This window comes from Helobdella robusta (genome assembly GCF_000326865.2).
Source record: "Helobdella robusta unplaced genomic scaffold HELROscaffold_4, whole genome shotgun sequence".
NCBI lineage: Eukaryota > Metazoa > Annelida > Clitellata > Rhynchobdellida > Glossiphoniidae > Helobdella > Helobdella robusta.
In genome coordinates this window covers 1,997,329-2,024,797 of record NW_008704902.1, presented here as the reverse complement: position 1 = coordinate 2,024,797, position 27,469 = coordinate 1,997,329, and the positions used below count along the sequence as shown (strand labels likewise).

Below are 27,469 nucleotides of genomic sequence, written 5' to 3'. Positions count from 1 at the left end.
ACAATCAGGCCAGGTGGCAACTATAGTTTAATTCCTATTTCTATTCAGTGAAAAAATGTTGATTTGATAGAGAGACATATGATTTTATTATTTTAAATGTGACCATAAGCTCAGTAGTTAATATAAATAATATTGCCATAATATTTCGTGTGATGAAATTTATGAAAGCGTACCCGACCCATGCAGACCTAGCGAATGAACAAAATGAAACAGATAAACGTTGGAGGAGGATGCGTGTGCGTGACGAATACTTCCTAATTAAAACCAAGTTCAAAAGAAGCTGCTTACTGTTCATGATCAAACAACATACAGTAGAATCATGACTACTGGTTTTAAATTTGAATTTAATGCATTTTTACAACTATTGTTTCAGACAAGTTGAAAATAACTAACGAATACAAAATTATTTAGTGTAGTATGCATAGCTCGGTCATTGTTATGCATGAATGTGATCAACATAACTGACCGCCGACATTAAAATTACAAGTCTGATAAAAATTCAACCAAACGCCATAAAATATGTATAGATTCAATCGTATACATAGGGCCGGATTTAAAACCTCCACAAAAAATTACAGATCTCCTCTATCCTATAATTAGAAAGCCTCCACTTCTTTATTGCCACAGGGCCTTTCTAAACTTGTAAATCTGCCCATGTGTATTACATATAACTGCATGTACTATCTGCTCCTGTAATAGATTCAAACAAATGCATATAATTACATAAAGGAATCAATTTTGCGGTAGAAAATAAATTTTGTAGAACTTGGCACGTAATGATAAAATGCAAAATAAAGAGAACGTGGTATCATGTTCCATTCCAAGCACGGATCACAGCTGCAGGAACACAGCGCTTATGTAGCGAATATAAGACTTGCCACAACATTTAAGCTTCTGTTCGTTCATGACATAGAGCGTGGAGTCGTATTGGCTTTTTATATGTATTTTTTCGTATTGTGTTTTACATTTTTAAATTTCAAAATTCAATTAAATGAAATTTAATTAGTTTATTAACACCACGTTCTTTAGCATTTCATGTCTTAAATCTAACTATTAATATTTTATCCCTCTTTTAACTTAAGTTACTTTTTAAATATTTTTTTAAAAATTGGCGTCTTAAAAGTTGAAAATGGAATTAAAAAGATTTTGTGTGTTTTGTTAATTTAGTAGATTATATAAACTTAAGTCATTTTTATTAGATATTAGCTACTTAATATTAATATACATTCTAATCTGACATTAATTATTTCATTACATTCCATATCCATTACAAAACAAATTAATTAATTGATGAATTCGATTGTTGCCTCCAGTGAAGCAAAGGATGTTAAATCTGGCAATGGTTTTGCTTACAGAAAAGTAATTTGTTGTGTTAAATTTGTTTATTAATTTAACAATTAGTTACTAATCATTATTACTTATTTTAATGTATGAAAGTGAAGTGTGCCAATTATTTTTATTCAACTTTTAATTTTATTCTATTATCAAGTTTTTGAATATGTTCTCTCCTCTACTATTTCTTATTAATAATAATACATTATTGAACAGGTCATATTTGGTACCTAATTTCAGTCTCATCAAAAGTTTTCAGTTGACTTTGTTTTTTTTATGATCATTTTATTAAATTTTTTTTTCAATAAAATTACGCAATATATTTATAATATAAATAAATAACAATTTATTAAAATTTCAAGATGGAATCATTGATAGAAAGAATGCAGAGTTGTCAGGGTGGCATTCCTGTTCGAACTGCAAAGCACTTCCTCACAAAAATACCTACCTGCTTCACAGGTTGTTCGTGCTCAACAATTTATTTTAATTTCCTTACTTCTGTGCAAAAAGATTGCAACTAATCAATTTTGTTTTTGTGTTTTATTTATGTTATATATAACTACACTTTGGCATTGTACTATTTTGTCTCTTCCAAAGTTAATCCAACTGTAACAAAAGTCAGAAAGTTTTTTGATTTAGAAAGTGACAATGACTAGACTGAATGGGTGTTTTTAAAAATGTAAAAAATTGTAGCAGAACTGAAAATTTTATAAATTGTTATGTCTGTGTTAAATTACTTTTTGTTTAATTTACATGAATTTTTTGGAAAATTTACTAATTATTTCTATTACATTTTCATTCTTTCAATTAGATTTTTTTCAATTTGAATGGAAATCTATATAAAAAATTGTATATGCTATTTTAAGAAAATTATAACATAGATTGATTGAATATGTGTGTGGGTGAAATCCAGAAATAAGATGCCTCAAGTACATGGTGTATTATAATAAGCATGAATGCTTGTGTGCATATTGTTCATGTTTGTGTATATATATGTGTGTGTGTTTATATTTTACGATATGCGTGCGTGTGTGTGCATATGTGCGTGTATGTGTGTGAGTGTGTGCGCGTGCGTATATGTGTGAGTGTGCGTGTATGTGTGTGTGTGTGCGCGCGTGTGTGTGTGTGTGTGGGTGAGTGTGTGGGTGTCTGTTTAAGAACAGGTGTGTTTGAGTGGTGGCAAATATGAAAAATATTTCAAATGGCCATCTTTATTATTATTCTTTATTATTATTATTTTTTTCTTTTTTTCTTATTATTCTTCTTCTTTATTAGTATTAAGTATGTTCTATGGCAATTCAGGTGCATTCTCATGTATAATTATATATGCTGAGTAATGCTTTACATGGATTTTAATTCCTAGTGTTGAGTTTTAATGTACTGTTAAACTGTAATAATGTAGGTCATCACATATATTTTTTGCTTTTTAATGGTTTTAGGTTGAAAATTTGTATTTTACATTTTACAACATTATAACGAATAACATATCACGTTACAAAATTTGACGTTTTGTTATTAATTTTTATATATTTTTTGTATAAAATTGAATTTTGAAAAGTTTTTTTTAATATGTTGGCAGTTTGTAGCATATTTAACTCATCCTTTCCATCTGATGTCCGAAGAGCAAACATTCTTCTGAAATATTCATTTCTTCATTAGATTTTTTTTTGAACTGTTGAAATGAATTTTTCAAAAACCAGTTTTTCAAAATTTTTAATTTTTTTAAGAATAACCTTTTAAATGAAATAATCAATCAATCAATCAATCAATCAATCAATCAATTAATCAATCAGTTTGTAAAGCACTTTATCTGCGATGTTCATCAGCGCTCCTCAGTGAATTTTGCAAACAGATGGGTCTTGAAATTCTCTCTGAACTTCGTATGTGATGGAGAAGTAGTCAAAGAATGAGGGGGAGAGTTCCAGAGGTAGCCAGTGCAAGAGAACAAGGTAATGGAGATATATGAGAAGAGATAGCAACCAGATGAGCAGTCGAGTTAAAAGCTTTACTTAAAGGATAAAGTGTAGAATCATGAAGACCATAGTAAAGCGAGTTACAATAATCAATCCTAGATCAAACTAACTTAGTAATTAGAAAGAGAAGAGTAGGATCGTCAAGAAAAGGCAAAAGTTTTTTATTCCACATAGTTGATAGTAAGAACTTTTAGCATCATCATTAATCTGAGAAAAAAGACATATGTTAGAATCAAAGATAAAGCATGGACTACGAAACTTGTGAGAAACATCAAGAGTTTTAGAATCAGGTAAGACAATAGAAGAAATAGCAATAGAGCATTTAGATTTATTAAAACAAATTAATTCAAACTTAGACGGGTTAAGTTTAAGACACAAGTTTTTAATTTTTATGATTTTATGAAAAAAAATTTCGTACATGAAAAATTAGAATGTCTGAAATAAAATGTGAAAAATTGTAATTGACGGAAGTTGAAAGTCCAAAGAAAAATATAATGAAATGTTGTTACGGTTTCAATGAACAATTGCAACGTCATGATTGATGTGGCTCTCAAGATGTTTGTGGTGAGATTGTAGGATACTGACGGAATCTATTTTGATGCTCAAATGTCAAATTGATCATCATTTCACAGTGAGTAAACAAGACATTGGTTTTCTTGGAAACTTGTTAAAATTTAGAAGTTTCAGCTATTTAATATTTATTTATTAAAAATAAAATTCAAGTTTATTTATAAAGCAGTGTTCAGTGACTGTAACTATTAACTGAAAAGTTATACATATAAACTCAAAAGTTGGCTGAAGTTGAACCGTTCAAGAACGGTTACTGGATAGCATTAAATGTTACTCGGTCTGTCTGGAAGGACCCAACTAAAGTAACACAGTTATAAAGTTTATTGGCATAGAGATCCTCCATGCAATCTTGCTCAATCATTAAAAGCATGTCCTCGCGACATTTGTACAATCTTCAACTGTTTGCTCCATAAACTGCACGGCTCATTACATTAGCTTTGAACAACTGCTTACAAACACGATGATGAAGATGACGATGGTGGTGGTGGTGATAATATTTAATGTCATATAATTATTGAGATCCGTATAATTATACAGTTTTTGTGATCTTCAGTTAGTTTCCACGCAGCAAACAGTTTTTCAGCTTTTTTACACTCGTTTGTTCTTCCTGTCCACAACACATCTTCAGTTTTAATTTTCATTGCTCTTCTCACAACTTTTCCTAAATGTCTATCTATATATTTATCTGATTGTCTGTCTATCTAACATTCAATCTATTTATCTATCCACCCATCTCTCTATCCAACTTACGTCACTTTGATGCTTCTGACTTGAGCTACATGCAACACAATCTATGTATGCATGTGTGTATACATGCTTGATGCATGCATGTATGTGTGCATGCAAGTCTCCGTATACGCTTATGTCGTTTCTTTGTGCGTCTGTTGATGTGTGCGTAGGCGTTTGTGTGTACATGTGTGTTTGTAGTGTGTGTCTGTGTCTATATATATATATATATATATATATATATATATATACGCTTTTGTGCATGTTTTCCATGTAATTGCACTGAATTTAACATTTTGTGCTGTAATAATGTGCTTTTGTCTTCTGAAAAAGAGATGCAAAGTGTTTGTAATGCATTTTTTAATAAACTATAATTGAACTTAGATTGGTGTTTTGTTATAATTAGAAGTTTGTTGTATGTTTGTTGTTTAATACTCATTAAACTTTTTCACACACAGGCCTAGCCTTTATCTATCGATCACCTCACTAACCCACTAAGTCATCATCTAGTCTATCAATTTGCCGTTACTTCATTTTATATTCCATCGTCAATTACTTTTCTTTTATTTGTCTTATTATTATTTATTTTATTCTAACATATTTTATTTTTCATGTTTTATCATTTCTCTTCCTCACTTTTTCTATTTATTTTCTCACTTACTTGTTTAATTTTGTTTCACTGCCTTGCATGTTGTGACAGTTTCTGCGTCTGTCAGATCCTGATTTTTAAAGAATAATAAAAAAAAAAACAATTATCTCGTGGTTATGAAATCAGTAAAATTGTTGTTACAATGTTCTTTTTGAAAACTTAAACAAAATGCACCGAATAAAATATTTAACATTGAACAGGTGCTGCTTTCGTTGAATGGCTGGTCACAAATCTTGATGTCACTGACCACAGTTTGTCATCTTTTCCTATTTTTTCACATTTACATCCAACCAATCAGTCATATTTTCATAATCATTTAAGTGCTGTGTTTTGTTCATTGGAAAAAAATAGCTGTTATAATTGATTTGGAATTCACACTGAATTAACTAAATTATGAATAAAGTTATTGGAAAAAATTTTCATTAACTTTTCAATTCATGGATTTTTTCTGTGCATAAAACTCAAGCATTAATCATCCTTTTTTTTCTTTAGAGTTATGTTCTTTCCATTTTGTACTCGAGGAATTTAAAAAATTTTCATTTATCATTAAACAAAGGAAGACTGAATAATGCATGAAATTCTTTCCTTCTATTTCCTAATGCATAAAAAATTGCCAGCTTTTATGCACAATAAATTTTCTATGAAGTCCTTTAAAAAACATTTTCCTGACATAATTGCAATATCAGATGTTCTTAGTAGTAAGTGATTTCAAGGAAAGATTTTTCAAAAATTTCCATGTTTACTCAGATTGAATTGGACGATAGTGTATTTGTTGGGTTTCATTTTGTGCTGATGTATTAATAAGATGATGAATTATTTATTAGTTGATGGCAGACATCATTGATCTTGCGAATGTTCTTTCCTTATATATCCAGCAGTCAATCAGCACGTGAAATATTACTTGCCAAGATGTTCTTTTTTTTACCACCTTATTATTTTTTTTTAATTTCGCAACAAAAAAAAAATAATAATTCTATATTATTAGTTTCATTTCATTATTCCTCATCAGTTAATTAGTTCTTTTGTATTATTTTTTAGTGCATCCAGTAAGATTTTTATAATTCTTTTCTTCAATATTTGATTCAAGTGCACATGTGTTTGCATTAATTTCAATATTTTTGTTTACTGAGGAAATATCTGTTTTGGAGAAAAACTAAATTTTGAATTTTATGCAATAGGTAAGTGCAATGGATGAAGTTCTGTTTTAATTGAAGATGTTGAAACGCTTTTTAAAGTTCAGATTCGTAAAATTAATTTTCTTTTTATTAACGAAGGTACAAACAAATAGTTAACAGTTTAAGGATGATTTTGTGAAAACATGATCGTGACAGGGAAGGTAATTAAAACGATATAAATCTCTAGTTTAATTGCAATTTTTCATTGGTTTCTGGAACTCTCTTACACTTTAATGGTGTCTGAAAATTTTAAAGAGAATAATTGTTGCGGAATTGTTATCACCGTCTAATATTGAGATATGTTCAGTTGTTGGGTTTGTATTGCCTTCTTGGAGTGAAAGTTGCTCAATTTCTGATAGAAACTGACAAATCTCTACTGTGATTATTTTTAAAAGGCACTTGGTAGCATAGTCTAATGTATGACAACAGTGGGACCGGAAACTGTTGGGCTGATGTAGTTGGCATGCTTTAGTGTGGGAAAGATCTTTGTCAAACGCCGGTTGTTTTAAAATTGAATTATACTTTCGCGAGCATCGTTATAAATTGTATGCAATTTGAAGTTTTACGGGAAAAAAATTTTCAAACTAATTTATATTGATGCTCACTGCCGTAACTCAGAGACAATCATAATGATAATGAATTGAGGTTTGTCCCAGTTAGGTTTTCTCTGTAGCTTTCTTCCACTCGCTCGATGCAACACATCACACATCGTATGTTTCCAAAGGTACGGCCACATTTTTTCATCTGCTTTTCTATAGCCAGATGATGCAGGATGTTTAATTTGCACTGCTTTTGTTGCACGCAGACAGATTTCAATAAATTCGCTTCACACAACGGAACGCTCATTGTTGTCATGTGCATTCAAATTTTTCATTTTTATTATTAAATTTTTGTTCTTTAATTTTTGCCCGTTCTTTCATGCTGAATAACATTATATGGTGATAAATTATTTTATGACGATTGGTTGCTGGTTGGCAGTTATGGAAAGTAATTGTTAATCGAATATTAAACTGTTTGTTGGTGAAATGCAAGTTCTTGATAACTAAAAATAATTTGAACATCCACCCCAACATCCATGGTTGAACATTGTCTGCATGCACAGATGAGTTGATGCACCTGGCACATCTCATATCGTCACATGGATACGTCTTTCCAATTGACGATCATGTCCTAACTGTTAAAAATGATTTCACTTATTATAGATTTCAAGTTTGTCTTCTCGGATTTATTTTTTTTAATTTTAATAATATGATGAACATTCTACAAACAGTTGAAATATTTATTTGTTGAACTTATAAGTTTACTGAATGCATACAAATTTTAATTTCATGAGCAGTCTAATTTTTGTGAAAAGCTTCAACTTCATCCTTTTTTAATGCAGATTTCTTCAAAAATGTTTGCAAACTTAAAATATTGACTTTACTGAAAACGTAGATTCCTTTTTGATTTGTAAAATGTCAAATGAAGAGCTGCTTTAAGTATTCTTTGTTTTTTCAGGTGAGAAACTTTTTCAGTTTTGATATTTTCCTGCTCATTATTAGTACACTGCTTTGTTGCAATGCAAACAGTACCTTATTAATTACATTATAAACAAACTTGTTCGTTAATGAAAAACTTTTTATGGAAATATTTCAAAAGAACCTCTCATTAATTGAAACAATTATCCTCAAGGATTTGAAAATGTTTATTGGTAATGGTTTACGTGAATGATTGTTTCATGAAATTCTTAACACGTGTAGACGCCATTCCTGTGGCCATCAAACAACTGGCAGCCTGATGATTATGACTATGGTCAGTCCAGAGTTTTTTCATTTAAATTATAAAAAAAGTTTTGCCATTTTATCTCTTTTTGTCGAGAATGTTCTTGTTTAATTTAAACTTTTGTTCAACAGCTAATTCTCCTTCATCATTTAATTTATCCATTTTTATTACTTTCATGTCACTTTGTAAAATTGTATTGTAAGATTTTGCGATATTTATTTGTACTTATTTAATTTAATAATTTTTGTTTCAAAAAGTTTTGGTTGATGAATAGCCAAATTGTATTTAAAATAATCAAAAGCTGTATATCTGTGCAAGCGAACGATGCAGAACAAGCAGAGGTTGGAGCTTGCAGATCACGAAGCTCAGGCACTGGCCAGATTGCAGAAGACCTTCTCCAGGAAATGGGAGTTTATATATCTACAAGCTGAAGCACAAGCCAAGTTTGTTAATGTGACGATGTTTCCAGACGATGCACGCTTCTGCTACAACAAATGTTTTCATTGCAGCACTTTTATGTTGCTACATGTAATTTGATTGTGATATCAATGTGTTATGTTATGCAATTTGTTCTGTGAGTGTACGTACATGGTCGTTTTAGCTCAGTTCACATAGTAAGTTGAGTATCACAATAAGATAACATATTAGAATAAGTGTTATATTGGGCTCAAACTTTAGAGTCTGAAAAAGCGACAGCATTATTTTTATGTATATTGATGATAGTTTGAGTGAATAAAGAAATTTATCAAATAAAGAAGAAATGGATAAATTATGAATAAACTCAGTTAGATTGTGGAAATTAATATTAGTTGGAACATGAAGAGATGGGTGGATGATAGAGCATTACTATGGCCTAACTGAATGTAGATGGTTGCTAAAAGACACCCAAATTACTCATTTTTCAAATTGAAGTTGAAAAGAAAGAAGAATATCCGTTGATGTATTTTTAGTAATGAAAAAGTGATTCTTTTTAGTTCTTGGCATTTTATTGGTTGTGAAAAAAAACTTACGATTTCCATTAAACAATCCCTCAAAGTTTTACTCATAAAATTTGTGGTGTGTAACCTAAAACCTGGAAAATAAAACTTATCTTTCAAGTACCTACTCGTTGACAATATTTTTGCCACTAGTTTCAATAAAAATTATTTAATCTCTGTCAAAAAATCAGTCGAAAGTCAAATTTCACTCGTTTTATTTCCTCTGCAGAACACATTTGACACACCTCTCGCTTGGTTATGTTTATAATTTAATGAAGACTAACGAGCGCCATGAAAGTTTTTCACTTCATTCTCCACACATTTGCTTGATGATGACTCGTTTTTGTGGACGAACAATTAAAAATTATTTTGACACCCAAATGTAGTTAGTGATTACGAAAACCTCCTCACTCTTTTAGCTGCTGATGACATTCATTATTTGATGTCAATTTTATAAACCTTTTAGGCTATTATTATCTATTGTTAATAGACGTTTGACGTGAAATGTTAAGTAGTCGTTTATATTTACTGGACATTATATGATTGAACACCTAGAGTTGACAGGAGGCGTGATAGAATCGAAAGGAAAGTTCTGGATAGCCAGGAACAAGCCTTCTGGGATCTCCATCGACCGGCAGTTAGTACGGCATGTTTGTTAGCTGTTGGTACAACGGAAGAAACAAAATTAATGAAATTGTTTTGGTCGATCACGAACAAATTATTCAGCATCTGTATGATATGGCGAATGTTACTTTACTATCAATACATGCAGTGCTCGTTGCTGCATAAAGGTTGTTATTTGTTACCCAACCGTAGCATAGCAATGTTGTGAACTGGTAAGTTTGTATGTTGTGTAGAACCGAATGCGATTACCACATCAAAAATTAAACAGCAAAAAATAAAATAACCCTTTACGTAAGCTAAGAAAGTAAGAGTTCCATTAGCTGTGGGCAGGTACCTGCATATGCTTCATTTTGAATGCTAAAGGTACAAAATAATGCAGTAGTTCTAACAAATGCTTTTCTTAATGAAATAATTGCCATGTTGGAAAACGCCTGTGATTAAATGTAAATTATAATTTATTATAAGGAAATTTCAATAATTTATTCAAGCGTATCTCTACATAACTCTACATTCATTTTCGTAAATATTTTTGCTTTGTTTTCGCTCAATTTATTTTTATGTCTATGAATGTGGTTTGTCACTAGTTAAAAGGCGTTTCTTTGTGGTGCTTATATGAAAATTAAAGCATCTAATCTATTTCTACTTATGCGAATTGATTATATTATTGAGGTGAATCAGAAGAAACGACCATTACCAATCCATAGACTTCTGATGGTTTTAATTTGCATATATTATTAGATTCCTGGGCAGCCGATCAATCATTCGAACATTTCTCTCATCACGGGTTGTCTCCTCGAAATTGAATTTATTCATTTAAAAAAAAAATTTCATGTAAAACAAAATTACTGACTGTTTTATATAACGTTTACATTTATTTATTTATCTTGCCTACAAATGCTATAAGTTCTGTAGAAATAAAAATACGCCTCTCACTGATGATAAATGTAATTTTCTGGAGTGGAGGTACTTGAAATATGTATGAAGCTTTTACAAACTAATTCATATCTACGTGCAACAGTTGTTTTGTAGATGTTCTGAAGTGATGGAACATTCGGTGTAATTGTATCAAGCGTTGTTTCATTGCAGTCGTTTTTGTATTTTGGTCATGCAGTCTTCATTTTTCACACCACCTGTGCTTAGGGAGGTCCAATTATTATTTACTCTACAGATCGCTTGCGAGAACATGTTTATTCTTCAAAATGTTGGTGTTGTTTTATTGTTGTCTGAACTGTTTATTCATTTTATGGAGTTTAATCCAAAATCGGATATTTCAGTCTGGCCCCTGTAGACGGAAAGAATGTAACAAAAACCTTTAGCTAGCGGTATGATTGTGCACTCAGATCCTTCAAAAATTATCCAATTGCTGAAAATGCAGGTTGAGGTCAATAAATGTAAGTGAAGCAGTTGACATAACTTGACAGAAAAAAATGTTTGACGGTATAAGTCTGTATTAACAATAATTTTAAATATAATTACACTCAAATACTAAGAATCGCAGAAGATAAAACAAAAATAAATGAATAACTCGATCGATATATTTGTAATTTGAAAGCACGAATCAAGACGTTAAAAACAAAATGACGTCCGGCTGCTGAAAACGCATAAAAGAATCGTTCATTCAAGTAATATTGGTTTGAAAATGATAAAAATTTGAATGATTATTTTCCGATACATCGTATCGGAAAAGTTACTGCTTAATGCTGATAATGGAGAAGATGTAGGGATGGATGATGTAGCTCATAAAACAGCCAGGCTGTGTCAACACAACAGAAGAAGACCTGAAAAAGACTCAGCGGTGCATGAAGTCAGCATTTCTTATCAGGAAACCATCTAACAAGGTTTCGATTCTTGCTTTTATAATGTTAGACATATGAAAATCTTTTGGATCTGTTTCTTCTAACATCATTCATTGCATTTCTAATATACAGATTTTTTTACGAAATAAAATTTCAATCCCAAGCGTTACATTTTGGACTTTTGAAATAGTAATTGATAATGTTTGAGCATGTACTCTGTGCTGAGAACAAGTCTCAATGATTGATGCATTGAGGTAATTTACTTGATGTAGGGATGTAATCTCCTTCAAACAGAGAGAATTAAGTTTTATTCAAAGAAACGTTTGTGCTCCATGCCATCCGCTTGCACGTGATTATAATGAAATATTTTGATGGAACGTCAATGAAATTAAGCTTGTTATCTTTGAAAATGCTACTGTTGTCATTGGCGTCTTTTTAATTCTGAAAATTAAAGCAATTTTTTGAAGATTATTTGTTGTTCTTAGTTAATTTTAAAATGAAATTACCGTTCTTAATTATAAAATGCGATTGTCGTTCTAACTAGGTCTTGCCAATGAAATTTGATAAAAAGAACTGAAATTATTAGGACGTCTCATTTAACTTCGACGTGCACGTTTGCTCCGTTCCAAATTCTTATCTTCTTTTCGCTTTCGTGCTTTTGACGGTTGCGACGATTTTTCTTTAATTATGAAAAACATTTCTTCTATCTTGAACACGCATTTCTCTTGAGAAGAATGTCAGCATGTTTTTTTTAATTAGAGAGGGCATGAGAAGTCGGTGCCATCTTAGTGTAAGTTTTGAAAAATGTTTATCGCTGATGTCTCTGCTAACTAAATAACTTTATTACCTTTATTTTAATTTTACGTTTCCGTAAAACCCCACATAGATAAACACCGAGCAATTGTTTCAAGTCTCATTTACATGCTTGGTAATTTTGTTGATTTTACCTTTTAAATTCATATTTACCTAATTAAATATTTACCCTGAACCACTTAACTGCTTGGCCAGTTTATTTGCCAGTGAAGAGACAGTTTATCGCACACAACGTCAAGAAATTTTTTAAACCCCGGAACCATAGCAGGTGCGAAACAGGTCTGCGTGCGTAAAGTCAGTTAATTAGCGCCTCCCTTCTATCGTACGCGTTTTTACTTTTCGTACGTGCTCCGCGGGACGTTATTTTTTCATGCCGCAATAATGAATGTATCGTACATAGCTATTTATTAATTTGTTACTAATAAACTGTGGGATGAATCTGACAAAACATCCATCATCATTTATCGCATGTTTTTCCTAGCATTAGAGATGAATTTTTCACAATTTGTTTTTAAAAATGGTTCTACCAAACAGATGAATAATATATAAAGCGTACGTGAGTTAATTAAATATGTTATCATTGGTTGAAGCTCAAATTTCAGTCAAATGATGAAAGGAGAGGAGAATAATGTTTTTCAGACGTGTGGGCAGCAAAATGATCATTGAGATTTTGTTTGTGTACATTGCGTGGCACTCGTTCAGTACGCTGCACTCCACATTTCATATTTATTTTTATTGGCTTGTTTAATTTACGCCGAAATATTCTGCCCACACAGCAAATGAGATGTCTTTTGTGGATGGTGGCCTGTTTTGTTTGGAATATTTTAATATTTGTTTTGCAGCTGTACGATATAATAAATAGAATCCGTTGTTTATTCGATGAAATTTCATTTCAACTCTTGTAAAATTTCATAGCACGTTACTTAACACTTTAATAACAAAAAATTATTTATTTATTTTTATTTGTCATTTAAAAAACAAATTATGTTGATTTTGGTTGCTAGCATCATGATAAATGATCAGCATGAAGTTACTTAAAAATTTGGCGTGTAATTCGCAGAAAACAAACAACATTCATTGAAATGAACTTTTATTGAAGTGCACGTGCAATTCATTTGCACTCCTGCCTACAGCATCTCCCATCTGACTGCACAGCTCGCCGTGGTGGATGTTTTAATCCCTTGTACAACATCGCAACAACATCTTTAGAGGAATTGAGCTGTAGGAGAAGTATGCACGTGTACAAATGCAATCCCATTAGATGACTAATGTGAGCTTGTTATTTTGCTGGACACTTGGTCAACATGCCATTAAACTGAATGTCATGTTTGCTGATGTCTTTCAATTTTCATTGCTCCCTGTCCATTTAGTTCGTCGCCACTCCATTTATTCGCTGCATTTATTTAATTTGCTGGCCAAAAATTTTTTTGTTTGTATTTATTTTGTCTATTATTTATATTATTATATGGTTGAAGAACTTCTTTCATTACATTGATGTTCATTTCAACCAGCTACTTTACCCACTCTCCATTTTATTTCATTACATTGTTACTCTAGCTTTTCTATCAAAATTACTTTCACAGGTGTCTGATGATTTTAAAATAACTTTTCAGATAAATTTTTTTCTATGTTAAAATTTTTTTTCAATGATTCTACAGGGACACGAAGCGTTACCTACACTGGAATCTCTTAAAGCAGAAGTTCGTTTATGTTATATAATTCCGATGTGTATCCTATTTATAATTAAAATGAATTTATTTAGCTTATAACAGCGCTTTTTTCATTAAACTAGATCGAAAAGTTTCAAGGCTTACTACAAAGACGCAGGGTTAAAGTTTCAAAAGTGTCCGAATGGTAAATCTTTCACTTTGTTTAAGACTTTGTTTTTGAGTTAAAAACCCAATCTTATGGCCCAATCTTGGGCCATAAGATTGGGTTTTTTCTTTATTCAAAATTTTTCTTTTTGGTTTTCAACAGTTTTTTGTTCATTTTAAGTACCAGGCGCCAAAATAGTTTTGTTAGTAACGTTGGACTCTATGTAGTTGTAGTAATCATGGTAGTAACCGCAAACAGCACATCACATTCAGAACATTGCATTGCATTGTAGATTAGTAGAGCGCCTCTATTGTTTCACCTTAAGAACAATGCCACCTCTTTTTCTGATTTCTTGTGTAATTAACAATTATAATTTTGATTCTATTTTAAATGATATAAATAAATAACTTTTTACCTGTAGAATATTGTGTCTATGTAGCTGGCTCATTTAACGGGATTGGTCTCTTTGCAAGACGATGCATCAATATGATGCTCGAGACATGCATGATTTGTGTAGTATCTTTGATGCCCGACAGACATGCATGTATGATGTACCCGCCCGACAGGCAGACAGACAGGCATACAATACAAACATCATGTACGTTGTTGATATCATGAATTACAGACTTCAACGTTATTGAATTTCAGCTACATGTCGTTTAGCGAACAGTATAGCGAATATGATCCCTTCGTGACAACTTCTCATCCTCCTAATCCTTGGATATCAGATTCAACAGATTTCTGGCAACTTCAAGATTCAAAGTATTCAAAGTTCTTTTTCTATAGATTTATTTAATTAGCAAAATGAAATTTCCCACCTACTTTTGGTATTAGAGTCTCACTATATGTTAGTCCGTTTCTTTCACTACAACGAAAATAATCGCAAAACAAGAAAAATTGATAATGCGGCAATAACTATCTTTTGATAAAAAAGGTTTACTTAGATAATAATTACTTTGATAATGAAAACCGCAAAGTTGTAGAAAATTGTTCTCATTGTTGCAATAATATTTGAATGTTTATTTTGCCGATGTATAATCAGTTGTCAAACATTGTGAAGCACATGAATCATGTCGCCATACATCTTTGTCATTATTATTATTATCATTATTATTATTATTATTATTATTATTATTATTATTGTTATTAGTACAACTAAGTAGTAGTAGTAGTAGTAGTAGTAGTAGTAGTAGTAGTAGTAGTAGTAGTAGTAGTAGTAGTAGTAGTAGTAGTAGTAGTAGTAGTAGTAGTAGTAGTAGTAATATTAGTAGTATATCCATAGCGTCGTGAATTGTTGTATTATTAAACTTAAAACGGTTCAGAACTGTTGAATTGAATAAGTTGACCTTAGGTCAGCGTATCATTTGTTAGCCATTGATTTTTGTTTTTTTTGTTTTTTAAATTTTGATTGTATTTTTATTGAGCAAAAAGAGGCCCTCTGCTTGTTGTGGGTTTATTCAGTCAATATGAGGCAGGTCTTCTTCCCACAAGACCACGTTCGTGTGCCAGCTGATTCTTTCGTGTTTAAGCGTCGTTTATTTCGTACCGTTCATTCTCCCCTGCTTTCAAGCTAACTAACCTTCATTAATGTTCTCACAACAAACGTGTTTCGACAATTGAAAAATTGGTTTTCGCACGTTCTGTAAGTTCTGTTTGAAGTCTTGAGTAATTAACATCGTAAATGCATCACGCGAATGTATAAAAACGGAATAAGCGTTTATATTGTTGCTCTATTTGCCAATTAATAATGTATCAGTTGGTACTGTTGTATGTTACATAAATTAGTACTGTTGTATCGTGTGGTTGTATCGGTTGATAATTTTGCGTTAATTGTAGTGTTATAGTGACCTTATAAATTTAGCGTATTTGAAACTCAGATATAACAATATAATTTCAAGTTATAATGTGCTGTAAGATTATTTTCTACAAAACTTACTGACATAGTTGAACTCATTTTATAACTGGCACGCACGATTAGTTGTAATGACGAGCAATCGTTTTGTAGATTTTATAAATACATGTGGTAAATTTTTATTGATTGAAAAAGTTTAAAATTTATTAAATAATTTTCGAAGCTTCGAAATCCCTGCATGGCGGATCAACAGGTGGTCGTTTGGATTGCATGAACTCCTGAAAGATCCCGCTGGTAGGGAGCATTTCAGGCTCTTCCTCCAGAAAGAATTCAGTGCTGAAAATCTAAAGTAAATACATTTTGTTTGTTTGGTTTTCTATCTGTCTGTCTCTCATTCCGCATTTCTGTCTGTTTGGCGACGTTAACCACTAGGCCATCGCACCACCCAATAGGCCGATGATGCGTCGTCTATTTGAGATTGGTAATAAGTTTCTTCAATTTAAAAACAAAATTGAGTTGATGGCCATTCTGGTAGGAGCAGATATATGGAGTAGTAAAATAAAATTTAAAAAATGTCGGCAAACAAACGAGATGAGGCAGATGCCATCATTTGTTTGCTTTCGCTGAAAATGAAGACAAACATTGTATATAAATTACGTGTAGTTAGTATTCATATGATGCATTGTGTATGTGAGCACATCTGATTAAAATAATTTGTAATACTTTAGCCTAATCAATCCATGGCTAACATACACTTTCCGCTAAAGTAGCAGTGGTTCTACCTTACCTAAATTTAAAATATTACTTCCGTTTGAACATGCTGATGATGCTTGTTCCTCAAAAGTTGCTGGTGCTTTAAATAAAATAATGAAAATCGGTGTATTCATCGGATGAAATTGAATATTTTTTAGGAGTTCACATTCATTAGCCAGGAAAAAATTTCGTGTTATGTTTCAAGAGTTGAATGTACCTATATAAAAATTAATATAACATGAACATTTTATTGCCTCTACCTGCATGACTCCTCATTTATCGTATTCAGATTTTGGGAAGCGTGCGAAAGATTGAAAAAAATTTCTTTGAAAGAAGTTAAATCAGCCGTGCTTGAAATATACAAGTAACAAATCATTTTCTTAATATTGAAGTTTTTAATTTCAAACGTCTATCATTCATTGAATTGACTCTTGATTGTGGTGGTTGAATTGAAGCTACTATGAGCATTTGAAACACTTTGTTGTTCCTTAAATTTTATCTAATTGCTATCAAATATATTTGATTATAAACTTTAATCTGTTATTAATCTTAATCAGTTCATTTTATTCATTGATTTCTGGTTGATTTCATCTAAAGCGATTGATAAGTTACTGCTTAAATATATGTACAAATTTTCAAAATGTTAAACTGTCCTATGTTATTGACGCATTACAATGAAGGTTTATTCACACAACTTACGTGCCAAATACGATTGTAGTGATCATTTAGGGAAAATGTCGACGGACCCTGTAAACCTGGATGGGCGCGTGCTAGAGTCAGTCAAGAAAAACGTAGAATCAGACCCTAGCAACAGATACTGCCTTGACGAAGCACAGGTTAACATTAAATGAGATTACCGTTGAAATTGCAAAAAAATATTTTTATTTGTATGTGCTTGTGCATCTGTGTATGAATGCATTTGTTTTTTTCAGGACCACATCTTCCTGCTGATGAAGAGGGACAGTTACAATCGCTTCATAAGACTTGATTTGCATAAAGAATTCTGTAAATCATCGAGAAAAAAGGTGATTAATACATTATGAATTTCATTTGCTCTTTGCTTGTTTAATGGTCGAAAGCAAAAACAATAGATTAAAGGTTAAACAACATGAAAGTCTTTCTTATTTTATATTAAATGCATTATCGATATAGAATCTAGATTTTGGTCTTCTAGAACTATGATCTTAATAATTATATAATGCTCCTGCCAAAAATAAAATAAATGGCTTAAATAACTGTCGATACTTGTCTGCCAGAGGTGCTGTCACAGGAGGCTTTGCTGCTGAACAATATGATAATTGTGAAATTGAATTTCAAGAAACATTTATACAGACTTGGATTTAAAATATTTAAAATAATTAAATCCAACAAGGGTAATGAAATTAGACAAATTGTAGAAAAAAAATATTGTTTTGAACATGAAAAACCAATAAAAAGATGATCGCTTACATTATGTAATAACCTAAACCTTGCGTCACTGCTGCCAGTTATTCAGTTGAATTAATTAACCTTTTCATCAACTCTTAACTTGCGTTTGGCTTCCATAAATGATAAACATCACTGGAATGAAATTTTAATCGATTTTTTTATTCTTGGCTTGGTGTTTCGTTGAAGTTGTTAGAAAATTATGGAGTTTAGTTCTTTGAGCGAAATATTGAGGTTCGCTGAAAATTGATCATGAGGTTTTTTACGTGAGGTGCTCTTTCGGCAGGAAGACATTTATGTGAAATCAACGACGAACTACTTTGCGATGCGCTGTAGACAACCTCAGTTGGTCTAATTGCGCTTTTGTGCCGCTTCATACTTGCATATGAAGTTTTTCTTTTTTGAATTTAGTTATATTATACACAATTTTGAAGAATAAAATGTGATTTAACTAACTAATTGAACATAATTTTATTTAAATACAGAGCAAGAAGAAATTTAGCAGTGTTCGTCGTCTTCATGATATAAGCGTGAAAAAAACCTTTCCTCCAAAATTTGGAGAAATCTAATCAAATCATACAATATTTCATTTTCACATTTATTAAATTGTTTAATCTATAGATATTTGATTGGTACGCTATTTTTCTCATCTTGAACGTGAAACACCCAGATTGTTGTGCGCAGACAATAAAGTGTTGTAATAATTTGTACATTATTTGTGATGTAATAGTTTCTTGTGATCGTCTGCCTTGTTAATAGGGTACTTCTCTTTTCTGTACATTCGTTTCAATTTCAAATGTTCAATTGTGAGTGAATTTGGATATATTTATGTGTGTCCGGTTAACGTAACTTATCGCGTTTTATTATATAAAATTTACAAGACAACGTCTTTACTTACATTTATTTTTCACGTCCAAGTGCGGTTAGCGCCAAATCAAAATGTAAACGTGTTGGTCGAATCAAATTGTGTTAATGCTGACAACAATGTCTTTTTCTATAATATTCCACAATGAACAAATTCACGTTATTAGCTTGCTCTTGACTTTTGTTATGTTTTAGACTTGGTTCTCACTTTTGGAAAGATTCTTGACGCATCTTACAAACGCACCTACTTGGATTGGGTTGGGATATTATAACCTTTATTAAATGAGACACATGCTGCGATAAAGTTAGGTTTCATTTATATTTTTAAAATAAGGTTTATATTGTATTAAGACGTCTCTACTTGAACGCTTGTTGAGATAAATCATTAATTATATTTTAAAATCATTTTCACCTGACATGCTTTTTCAGATGAAATTAGTTTTGAACGACACTTCGTCGACCGTTAAACCATCTCTGCTATCTCCCAACAAAAGTTTTTATTAAATTTGTTTTGTTGTCGTTGTTTATAATGATGTCGATTGCTTGAAGAAAATATATTTGATCGATTTTGACGCATTCCAGAAAATTTAAATGAAGATATAGAAACGGATTTGGGAGTGAAGATTGGTGTTCCTATGACGATTTCTGCAGTCTGTCTTCTGATATTAGGAGCTATGCTAATTTGGTACTTTAGCAAGAAGCATGAAAACAAAACTGTTAGTAAACATTTATCAATTGAATTGTCCTTTAGTATAGAACAAAACGATTTGTTAACAAGAAATCTGTGGCATCGGAAGCGAAGAATCTCGGCGTGAACGATGCACAAAAACCTGATCAGGATATAGGTTAAATTTAGCATTTAATTTTAATTAGAACAAAAAAACATTCATATTAGCCGAGCCTGCATATTATCTCTACGTTTTACAAATTATATTGACTAAATTCGTTAAGTAGCTATACATGCAATTATTTTTTAATCTTGCCAAAGCAAAAAATGAAATCACTGCTTTAAATAAAAGCAAATATTTTATTGAAAATTTGATAGAAATGTATCATAAACGCCTAACTGTACTGATAGATAGTTAGCCTAGCCTACGATATTTTCAGAAACCACTTTTGCAATTGTTTGCCAAGCGATCTTAACCTATTTATTCTTTGGCCTAAGTCAGTTCTTCAACTCGTCCTTTTGTGACATTTTGAAATTAACTTTTTTAGATAAAACTTTGTCGTTGAATACGTCCAACGTGGTGGCTTACAGTTCGAATGCAACAAGATCCTCGAAGTACATCAATGCGTCATCTTTTAACAAAACCAAGTCTCCATTTCAATGTGGTAAAGGAGATTTAGACACGCAGGCATCGACAAATAATGATTCTAAGCTTTTTTGTGGCCCTACCCACTATTATAATGAAAACTTTTTAAAAATGCGACCCGATACCATCTCTCCAAAATCTGAATCTGACAATTTGCCAGAGAAAGAAGAAAATGATAATCGGGATAAATCTTTTTTTGCCCAAAAGACGGTTGAATCAAAGAAAATTTTTTTAAATGATTTAACAAACGTCTTAAGGACGAACAAAATTGATGCAGATCGAACTGCAACTGATGTAACTAGCCAAATAAAATCTAAATCTCCATCGAAGATTCCCGCTGACCACATGAAGAATGTTGATGTGGAGCAAAATCTTAGCGAGAATGACGACATATCCGTAGAAGAATTCGAAGATAAGATTTCACAAGAATTTTTTAATAATTTTGAATCAGCACAATTGCAGTTTTTAGAAGGTCTGAATTAATTATTTCTATAGTTAACTGTAGCTCATTTTCGATAAATATGCTAATGATTTGCAAATGTTTTTAAAATGTGTTTAATATTTTGATGCCTTTTTATTTTTGTAAATTTTTTATTTTTTTCATACTGCTTAAATGCTATAAAACGACATATTCAAAAGTAATTTGTCAGTGTATTTCCAACTTTTCAGAGCGAAAGACGTACAAGATATTGCATCCATTCATTCCTTCAAACGAATCCAAACCCCTAGCAACACCTGGAGACATCTACGTGTCAACAGGTTACTCCAACGGAAAATGGTTAAACATTTCTAAACAAAAGAGCGACGAGAAAGCAATTTGGTACCCTATGGAGTATCTCGTCGAAATATCGGATGAAGTATGATACAAATTTTGTATGGAAATAAATCATGCGTGCAATAAAATAAATTTTATTTATTTTTTATTAAAAAGAGTAAAGAGACTTTTGAGTCCGAAGACGAATTTGATGACATTACATTGTTTGGTAATTTTATTGTATTGTTGTTAGCACTTTTTTGATTCACAAAGTTTGGCATGATTGTTTTTATTTCAGAATGTCGAGCGAAGTACAATTACAATTCGGAGCGGAGTGAAGATTTATGTCTGAACGAGGGAGATACGATCATTGTGATAGAAGCTAATAAGAATGGGTGGTGGAAAGGTATAAAAGGGCAGGAATGTGGCTACTTTCCCGGATCCTATGTTGAAGTATTCTTCAAATTTTCACTAGGATTAAATTTCATTTAAAACGTTAAATATTTTTTTATAGTGCATTGAGACGCCAGGAGTTCGTGAAAATGAAGGTTAGCATTAATTATTAAACAAATTCTTTGAATAGGCAAGTTATTTTCTGTATCTAATATAAATTTTTTTAGAAGGCAACGTATTTCCTGTACAATCTTTAGGATTGGTGCTTGCAAATGAACTTCGAGCAAGGAATTCTAAAACCAAAAATGTTAGAAACCCAAGTTCTAATGATGCAATTCAAGCTGAAGATAATCTACTTCAAAACAGACCTGCTGCAGATATAGACAAAAAGTTAATTCTCGCTGAGTTGTATTCAAAAAAGTATTTAACAAATGAAGAAAATCCAGAAAAAAGTATCGAGAAAAATAAAGCGGATAGGGAATTTCTTGTAGACATTTTGAAAAAGAAAAGCGATGAAAAACAAACAGTCGACTTTGTTTCGCCAAGAAATAATAGATTGCTATCGTTCAGACTAAAAGAAAGAGAAAATATAGCGTTTAAAATTTCAAACCGTCCTTTAAAAAATTGTAATGAAATTACAAATAATTCAGATGAACATCCTAAAGATCATTCAAATTCAAACAAGTTAGGCTCAGACACAGTTGATACAGCTCCAGCTGGAAAGAACACCACCTCGAAATGGATCAAAACATCAGAAGAACAATGTAACGATCTTACTGGCAACTCTGGAATGGAACAGGATGTAGCTGAACAGCTGAAAATAAAATTAGATGAAAGGACGTCAAACGTTCAAACTTTCGAAAATGCGAATTGGTCCTTTAAAAAACCTGACGTTTCGTTAACAAGACAGGTGTTCCCCAACGCAATCATCAATAACGAAGCAATAGAATTAAATAACGAAAATCTTGTTAAATCAAATCAACCGTCAGAAGAACATTTAGTTAGCATAAAAAACGCAAAAAAAATTTTTGAAGCGGGCCTCAAAGGAAAGTGAAATTTTTGTTTATTCTTTTTCATTTTCAGCCGAATCTAACATAAAATCAAAAATTCCAATGTCTCCTGTTTTTATTAACTATGCTTTTTATGAAAAATGTATTGAGAACAATGTTTTATAAAAGTAAAACGGGATTTCTACTTTTTGTGTAATAAATAAGGATACATTTAATTAACTTGAGTTATCTGCACTACATCTGGTCTAAATTTTTAGGTCGCTTGTCAATTTTTCTTTTTGAAACAATTTCACTTACAATATTCCTTCTTTGTTGCATACGTTTATTTATTTATTTATTTTTGTTGTTTTTTTATTTATTTATATACTCAAACTATTTATTCATCTGACAAGTTGATATAGCAGTTTACAGTTTATCCATAAATTTATGTCGTCACATGTTAGAAATATTTACCGATTGTTATCAAACTTTATGATTGTCGTTCGGTTTTATGTTTTACGGTTGCTACAAAATTGTTTTAGATTCATTTAATCCACGTGATGAGTGAAAAAATAATAACATTAAAAAATTGCGTTTCGTGTTTACATTCATTGCAAGCAAATTTAAGCGGCACAACTCGTCAGTAACTTCAATCATTACAACTGCCTAAGAGTTTCAAGCTCACCTGTGATCCACTTTAAATAGCTCAGACAATAGACATAGGTATATTATATAAGTATCTTTTGTTATTGTGTTTGCTTGCTTGTTTTAGGATTGCAAAGTTCATTTTCAAAATTGCTTCAACTCATCGTTGCGACAGATATTTAAAATTAAATCGTACCGAAATTTGGTTTTGTTGATATTTTGGTAAGACGTAAGTTAGTGTGAGAATTAGTGCAAGATGGAGTTCTTAAGTTACTTCTCTTATTTTTCAATTCTGCAAATATATTGGGTAATTCAAGGCCTCTTTTACATTTTGTTAATTTTAAAATCTATCATAACGGATAGATACTGGAACAAGGCGCAGCACTTGTCCGGTGACGCAAAACCGGCTGCTTGCTGGCAGTTCAGAAAAAGGTTTGATAATTTTTTATCGCCCATAACCTTTCAAACTTTAAAGAGTCAAATTATATTTTTAATTGTTTACTACAAGTCAGAGTGTCATTGTTTTACATTGTGGGGATCTTCACGACTTTTATTGTCCTTTATTCGATCCTCAAGTCTTGTCTAGGATGGCCTCGTTCCTGGATGTGGTCACTGATACATGACGTCATCAAACCAAGTCAACCGGAAGTAGGTGACGTATAAAAGTTTTGTGAACATTTTTATCTATCATAATTTTTGTTTGTAATTATCTTTAAATGAATTAAATAGTCAAATGATGTTTGAATTCCTGAGCTAGACGGCGCAAGTATTTTGCTGGGCTGCCTCATATACATGTGCCATCTGATATGTAGGTACCACCAGTGCGTCTTCATTAGCGTTCATTCCTGGAAGCAGGTTGTTGGGCCTGTTTGGATTGCAGTCATCTACGTTAACCAGGTGGCCTATGCAGTGTCGCTGGTTGCCGAAGGGTCGAAAATGGATGAAACGAGTGGTAAACTTCCTACTTTTGGATTTCATTTTTCTTCTTCTCAAATTTACGGCGCTTGTATTGTCAAAACTGTGCCAATATTTGATATTTGTTTTTTCTATTATTTGATGATTTGTTTCCCTAAAATGAAATTCATTTTTCATTTGAATGTACTTTTATAATATTGACGGAACGATAAGGAAATGTCTGTAATTGCGTATTTTGAATTTTGTTTGTTTGAATTTTACAGAATGTTTTAGCCTAAGTAAATTGAATGTTCGTCACTTGGTGGCCATCATTCTGTTTGCACTGGCTACCAATGTCCAGTACAAGACGTTTGCATATCTTGCCTCACTAAGGAGAAACAAAGCAGGTTATTTTATAGAGTTATAATTTATAAAAATATTAAAACATTTGGACATTATTAGATCAGATTAATTTATTAAAAATTTTTATTAATTCGCATTTCTTAGTTTGTGCAAAATTAGCGTGTCATTTGATTCACTTTTATACTGCCAATACTTGAAAATCCATCTTCCAATTGCAAACAGGTCATGTCGTCACCACAAACTACAAGCCACCGAACGCTGGAATGTTCCAACAGTTGAATCTTTCCTCTCCACACTACTTTGCAGAAATCGTAATTTATTTTGCCGTCTTGGTCGCCATGGGAACGAACTGCCTCACCTGGATGACCGTGACGTATTGTGTGGCGTGTCACATGACCTACCTCGCTTACGTAACTCATCAGTACTATTTGGACACATTTTCTAACGTTTACCCAAAACACAGAAATATAATCATTCCATTTCTTTTTTAACTGAATGAATTGTGTTCTTTAAAAAATTAAAATTTAATTTTCATTTGGCCCTAGAAGTAGCTGCGAAACTTATGAAATGATTTTTTAAGTGATTTTTCCGTCTACGTTTGATTGCATTTTTATTGTTTGCCATATAAATATGTTTGTTGTTGATTCATGGAAAAAACGCATGGAGACATTCGAAGTAAAAAAATTTAATTTCATGTTTCAATTTTAAAGTTGCATCAACTTTAAAGAGATTCTCAGCTGACGGGAATTTAATTAAAAATTGGTTTCATTAGAAAAATCAGCAGATGCAAACCTACGAAGAACAAAAATATGACTAATAATTTATTATTGTTTTTCATTACTACTGTTATTGTTATTCTGCTGCCACTTCAGATAATGCAGAAATAAGAATAATTCAAAATCTCCACCGCAATAACATAAATTAAAAATAAACCAAAAAATTAGAAAATTAAAAAATTAAAAAAAAAAGTAAAAAAAAATATAAAGACAAACAAAAAAAACGAAAAAGCATAAAAGATAGAAGCGACGAAAGCGGCAGAACTAGCGATTGAATGTATAAAATAATTGACCGTCGGAAAATAACGCGAAATTGCGCGTACGTGCGTACGTACGTTAAAATAAAGAACGTTGAAATGTACATAATGAATCATTTATGTAGATTCCTCGCGTACTAACATCTTAGATAAGCGTACAGACACGCACACGCACAGATTTGTATGTCGATATATATATATATATATATATATATATACATATATATATGTATGCCCAATAAGTGTATGTCAGCCTGATATATTCCAGTACGTCTGTGTTGTTTGCGTGGCTGGCGTGTGCATTGTGTATGTTGCTTTGTATGTGTTTGTGTGTGTGAGTGTGTGTGTGTGTGTGTGTGGTCTGTGTGTGTGTGTGTGTTATATTGTATATTTGAAGTATACAAATAATATTGAATTGAAAAAGCAGCAATGAGCAAGCAAAGACAAAATAAAATGGGCGAAAACCAAACGTTTGTTAATTTGTTCAATCTGTTTAAGATAATTTATTTTTCTTTGTCTTCTTTTGTTCCTTGTCTTTTTTTTATTTTTCATTCTAAAACAGAGTGAGCATGACTTCCTGTTATTCGTATTTTTATTTATTTTATTATTTTTATTATTTTTCATTCTGTTTTGGTTTAATTTTGAAATTCATTTTGGTAACAAACATCAAATGTAGCTAGATAAAACAACATTTGAATTGAGAGCAATAATTAAAGAAGCAATGGCGGAAGCAGAGCAGCTTAGAAAGACAAACGTATGAAAATCAATTTTATGAATGTCATCCGAACGGAGCTGCTCTGAAACGAGGAAATAGAAAGGACGAGTGAATTAAAAATAGAAAAAAAGAAGAAAACACCAACAGTTGATACAACGAGTGTTTGTATGTAAAAAAACATAATAACCACAAAAAATATATGGAGTAAACGGAGCGGACGCAAACAAAATTACGGAAAAACAATCCAGTTGAAACAAAAAGCATCAATAAAACAAAAGCCCACCTGAAAATCTGTATAACGTATAACATAATTATTCGCAACTTAAGATCTCAAAAATAATAAAAAAAAACCAACAAGGCCTGCCTGCCACACGACCCTCCACAACGTAAACAACGGCAATAACAATAAAAGCAATAAGAGACCCTGAAGAATACTGAAAATAATAGGAAGGACAGCAGCGAAAATAAACATAGAGGCACTAGAACACAACATCGCACGAGAGGATGAAGACAACACGCACACACGCACACACGAGCACACACGAGCACAACAACACACGTGCACAATAGCACAACGAGATGCTTTAAAACAGTAGCGATGTGATATGGCCACAGCTGATTTTAATACGAAATTATTGAGACTTGTGCGCGCTCAATGTCGCCAAGCTTAAGGTTGTTATGGTGCTTCACTCGCTGTCTCTCTCTCTTTTTTCTCTCTCTTCTCTCTCTTCTACCTCTCTCTTTCTCTCTCTCTCTTTCTCTCTCTCTCTCTTTCTCTGTGTTTTTTGTCCATGTACTTCTACGTGCTTTTATATTAGCGTGTGTGTGCTTAAATGCGTGTGCATATCTTAACTTTTCCGTGGATAATTGAGCGTTGTTTTGTTCGAAGTATTTTTTTCTTATTTGTTTGTGCAGCGTTCCAAGAATTTTAATTATTTGCATTAATTTGCCAGTCTGACCTGATGGTGATGGTGCATGAGATGTGCGCAAGAAAAGCATGTCCTTATTAAATTATTACATTCATTTCTTTTCATCTTCTGTTCAATCGACTTCAAATATTTTTCACTGTTCTCTTTAAAAATTTTGTATTTAATGTTCTTTCTTATGTACTTTGACATCAAGTTTAATATTTTCCACCAGATAATATACTTTCCAACACAAAATGACGAAACAAGAATATTTAAGCAAATTAGAGTGTAAGTGAAAAGCAGTAGCACTTGTACAGGCAGAGCCAGAAAGATAAACAGCCGTACACGAGAAAGCAA

The 27,469-nt window shown here is 31.8% G+C and overlaps 2 protein-coding genes across 2 annotated transcripts; both read left to right on the top strand.

Annotated features, from left to right (window-relative positions):
- Positions 1 to 1,694: 1,694 nt before the first annotated feature.
- Positions 1,695 to 21,647, top strand: HELRODRAFT_155898 (hypothetical protein; the record flags this gene model as incomplete). The annotated part of the gene is made up of 16 exons (XM_009024503.1): positions 1,695 to 1,791; positions 5,451 to 5,501; positions 7,528 to 7,634; positions 8,165 to 8,216; positions 8,488 to 8,629; positions 9,719 to 9,800; positions 11,536 to 11,591; positions 11,856 to 11,859; positions 13,908 to 13,979; positions 14,189 to 14,250; positions 14,860 to 14,973; positions 16,287 to 16,412; positions 17,106 to 17,180; positions 17,535 to 17,652; positions 17,749 to 17,841; positions 21,588 to 21,647. The coding sequence occupies 16 exons, from the start codon at positions 1,695 to 1,697 to the stop codon at positions 21,645 to 21,647; spliced, it is 1,311 nt and encodes a 436-aa protein (XP_009022751.1).
- A 1,808-nt stretch (positions 21,648 to 23,455) lies between these two features.
- Positions 23,456 to 25,140, top strand: HELRODRAFT_188909 (hypothetical protein). The gene is made up of 5 exons (XM_009024502.1): positions 23,456 to 23,631; positions 23,712 to 23,847; positions 23,957 to 24,151; positions 24,378 to 24,500; positions 24,679 to 25,140. Exons 3-5 carry the CDS (start codon positions 23,992 to 23,994, stop codon positions 24,945 to 24,947), a joined length of 552 nt encoding a protein of 183 aa, XP_009022750.1. The 5' UTR covers positions 23,456 to 23,631; positions 23,712 to 23,847; positions 23,957 to 23,991; the 3' UTR covers positions 24,948 to 25,140.
- The last annotated feature ends 2,329 nt before the right edge of the window (positions 25,141 to 27,469 follow it).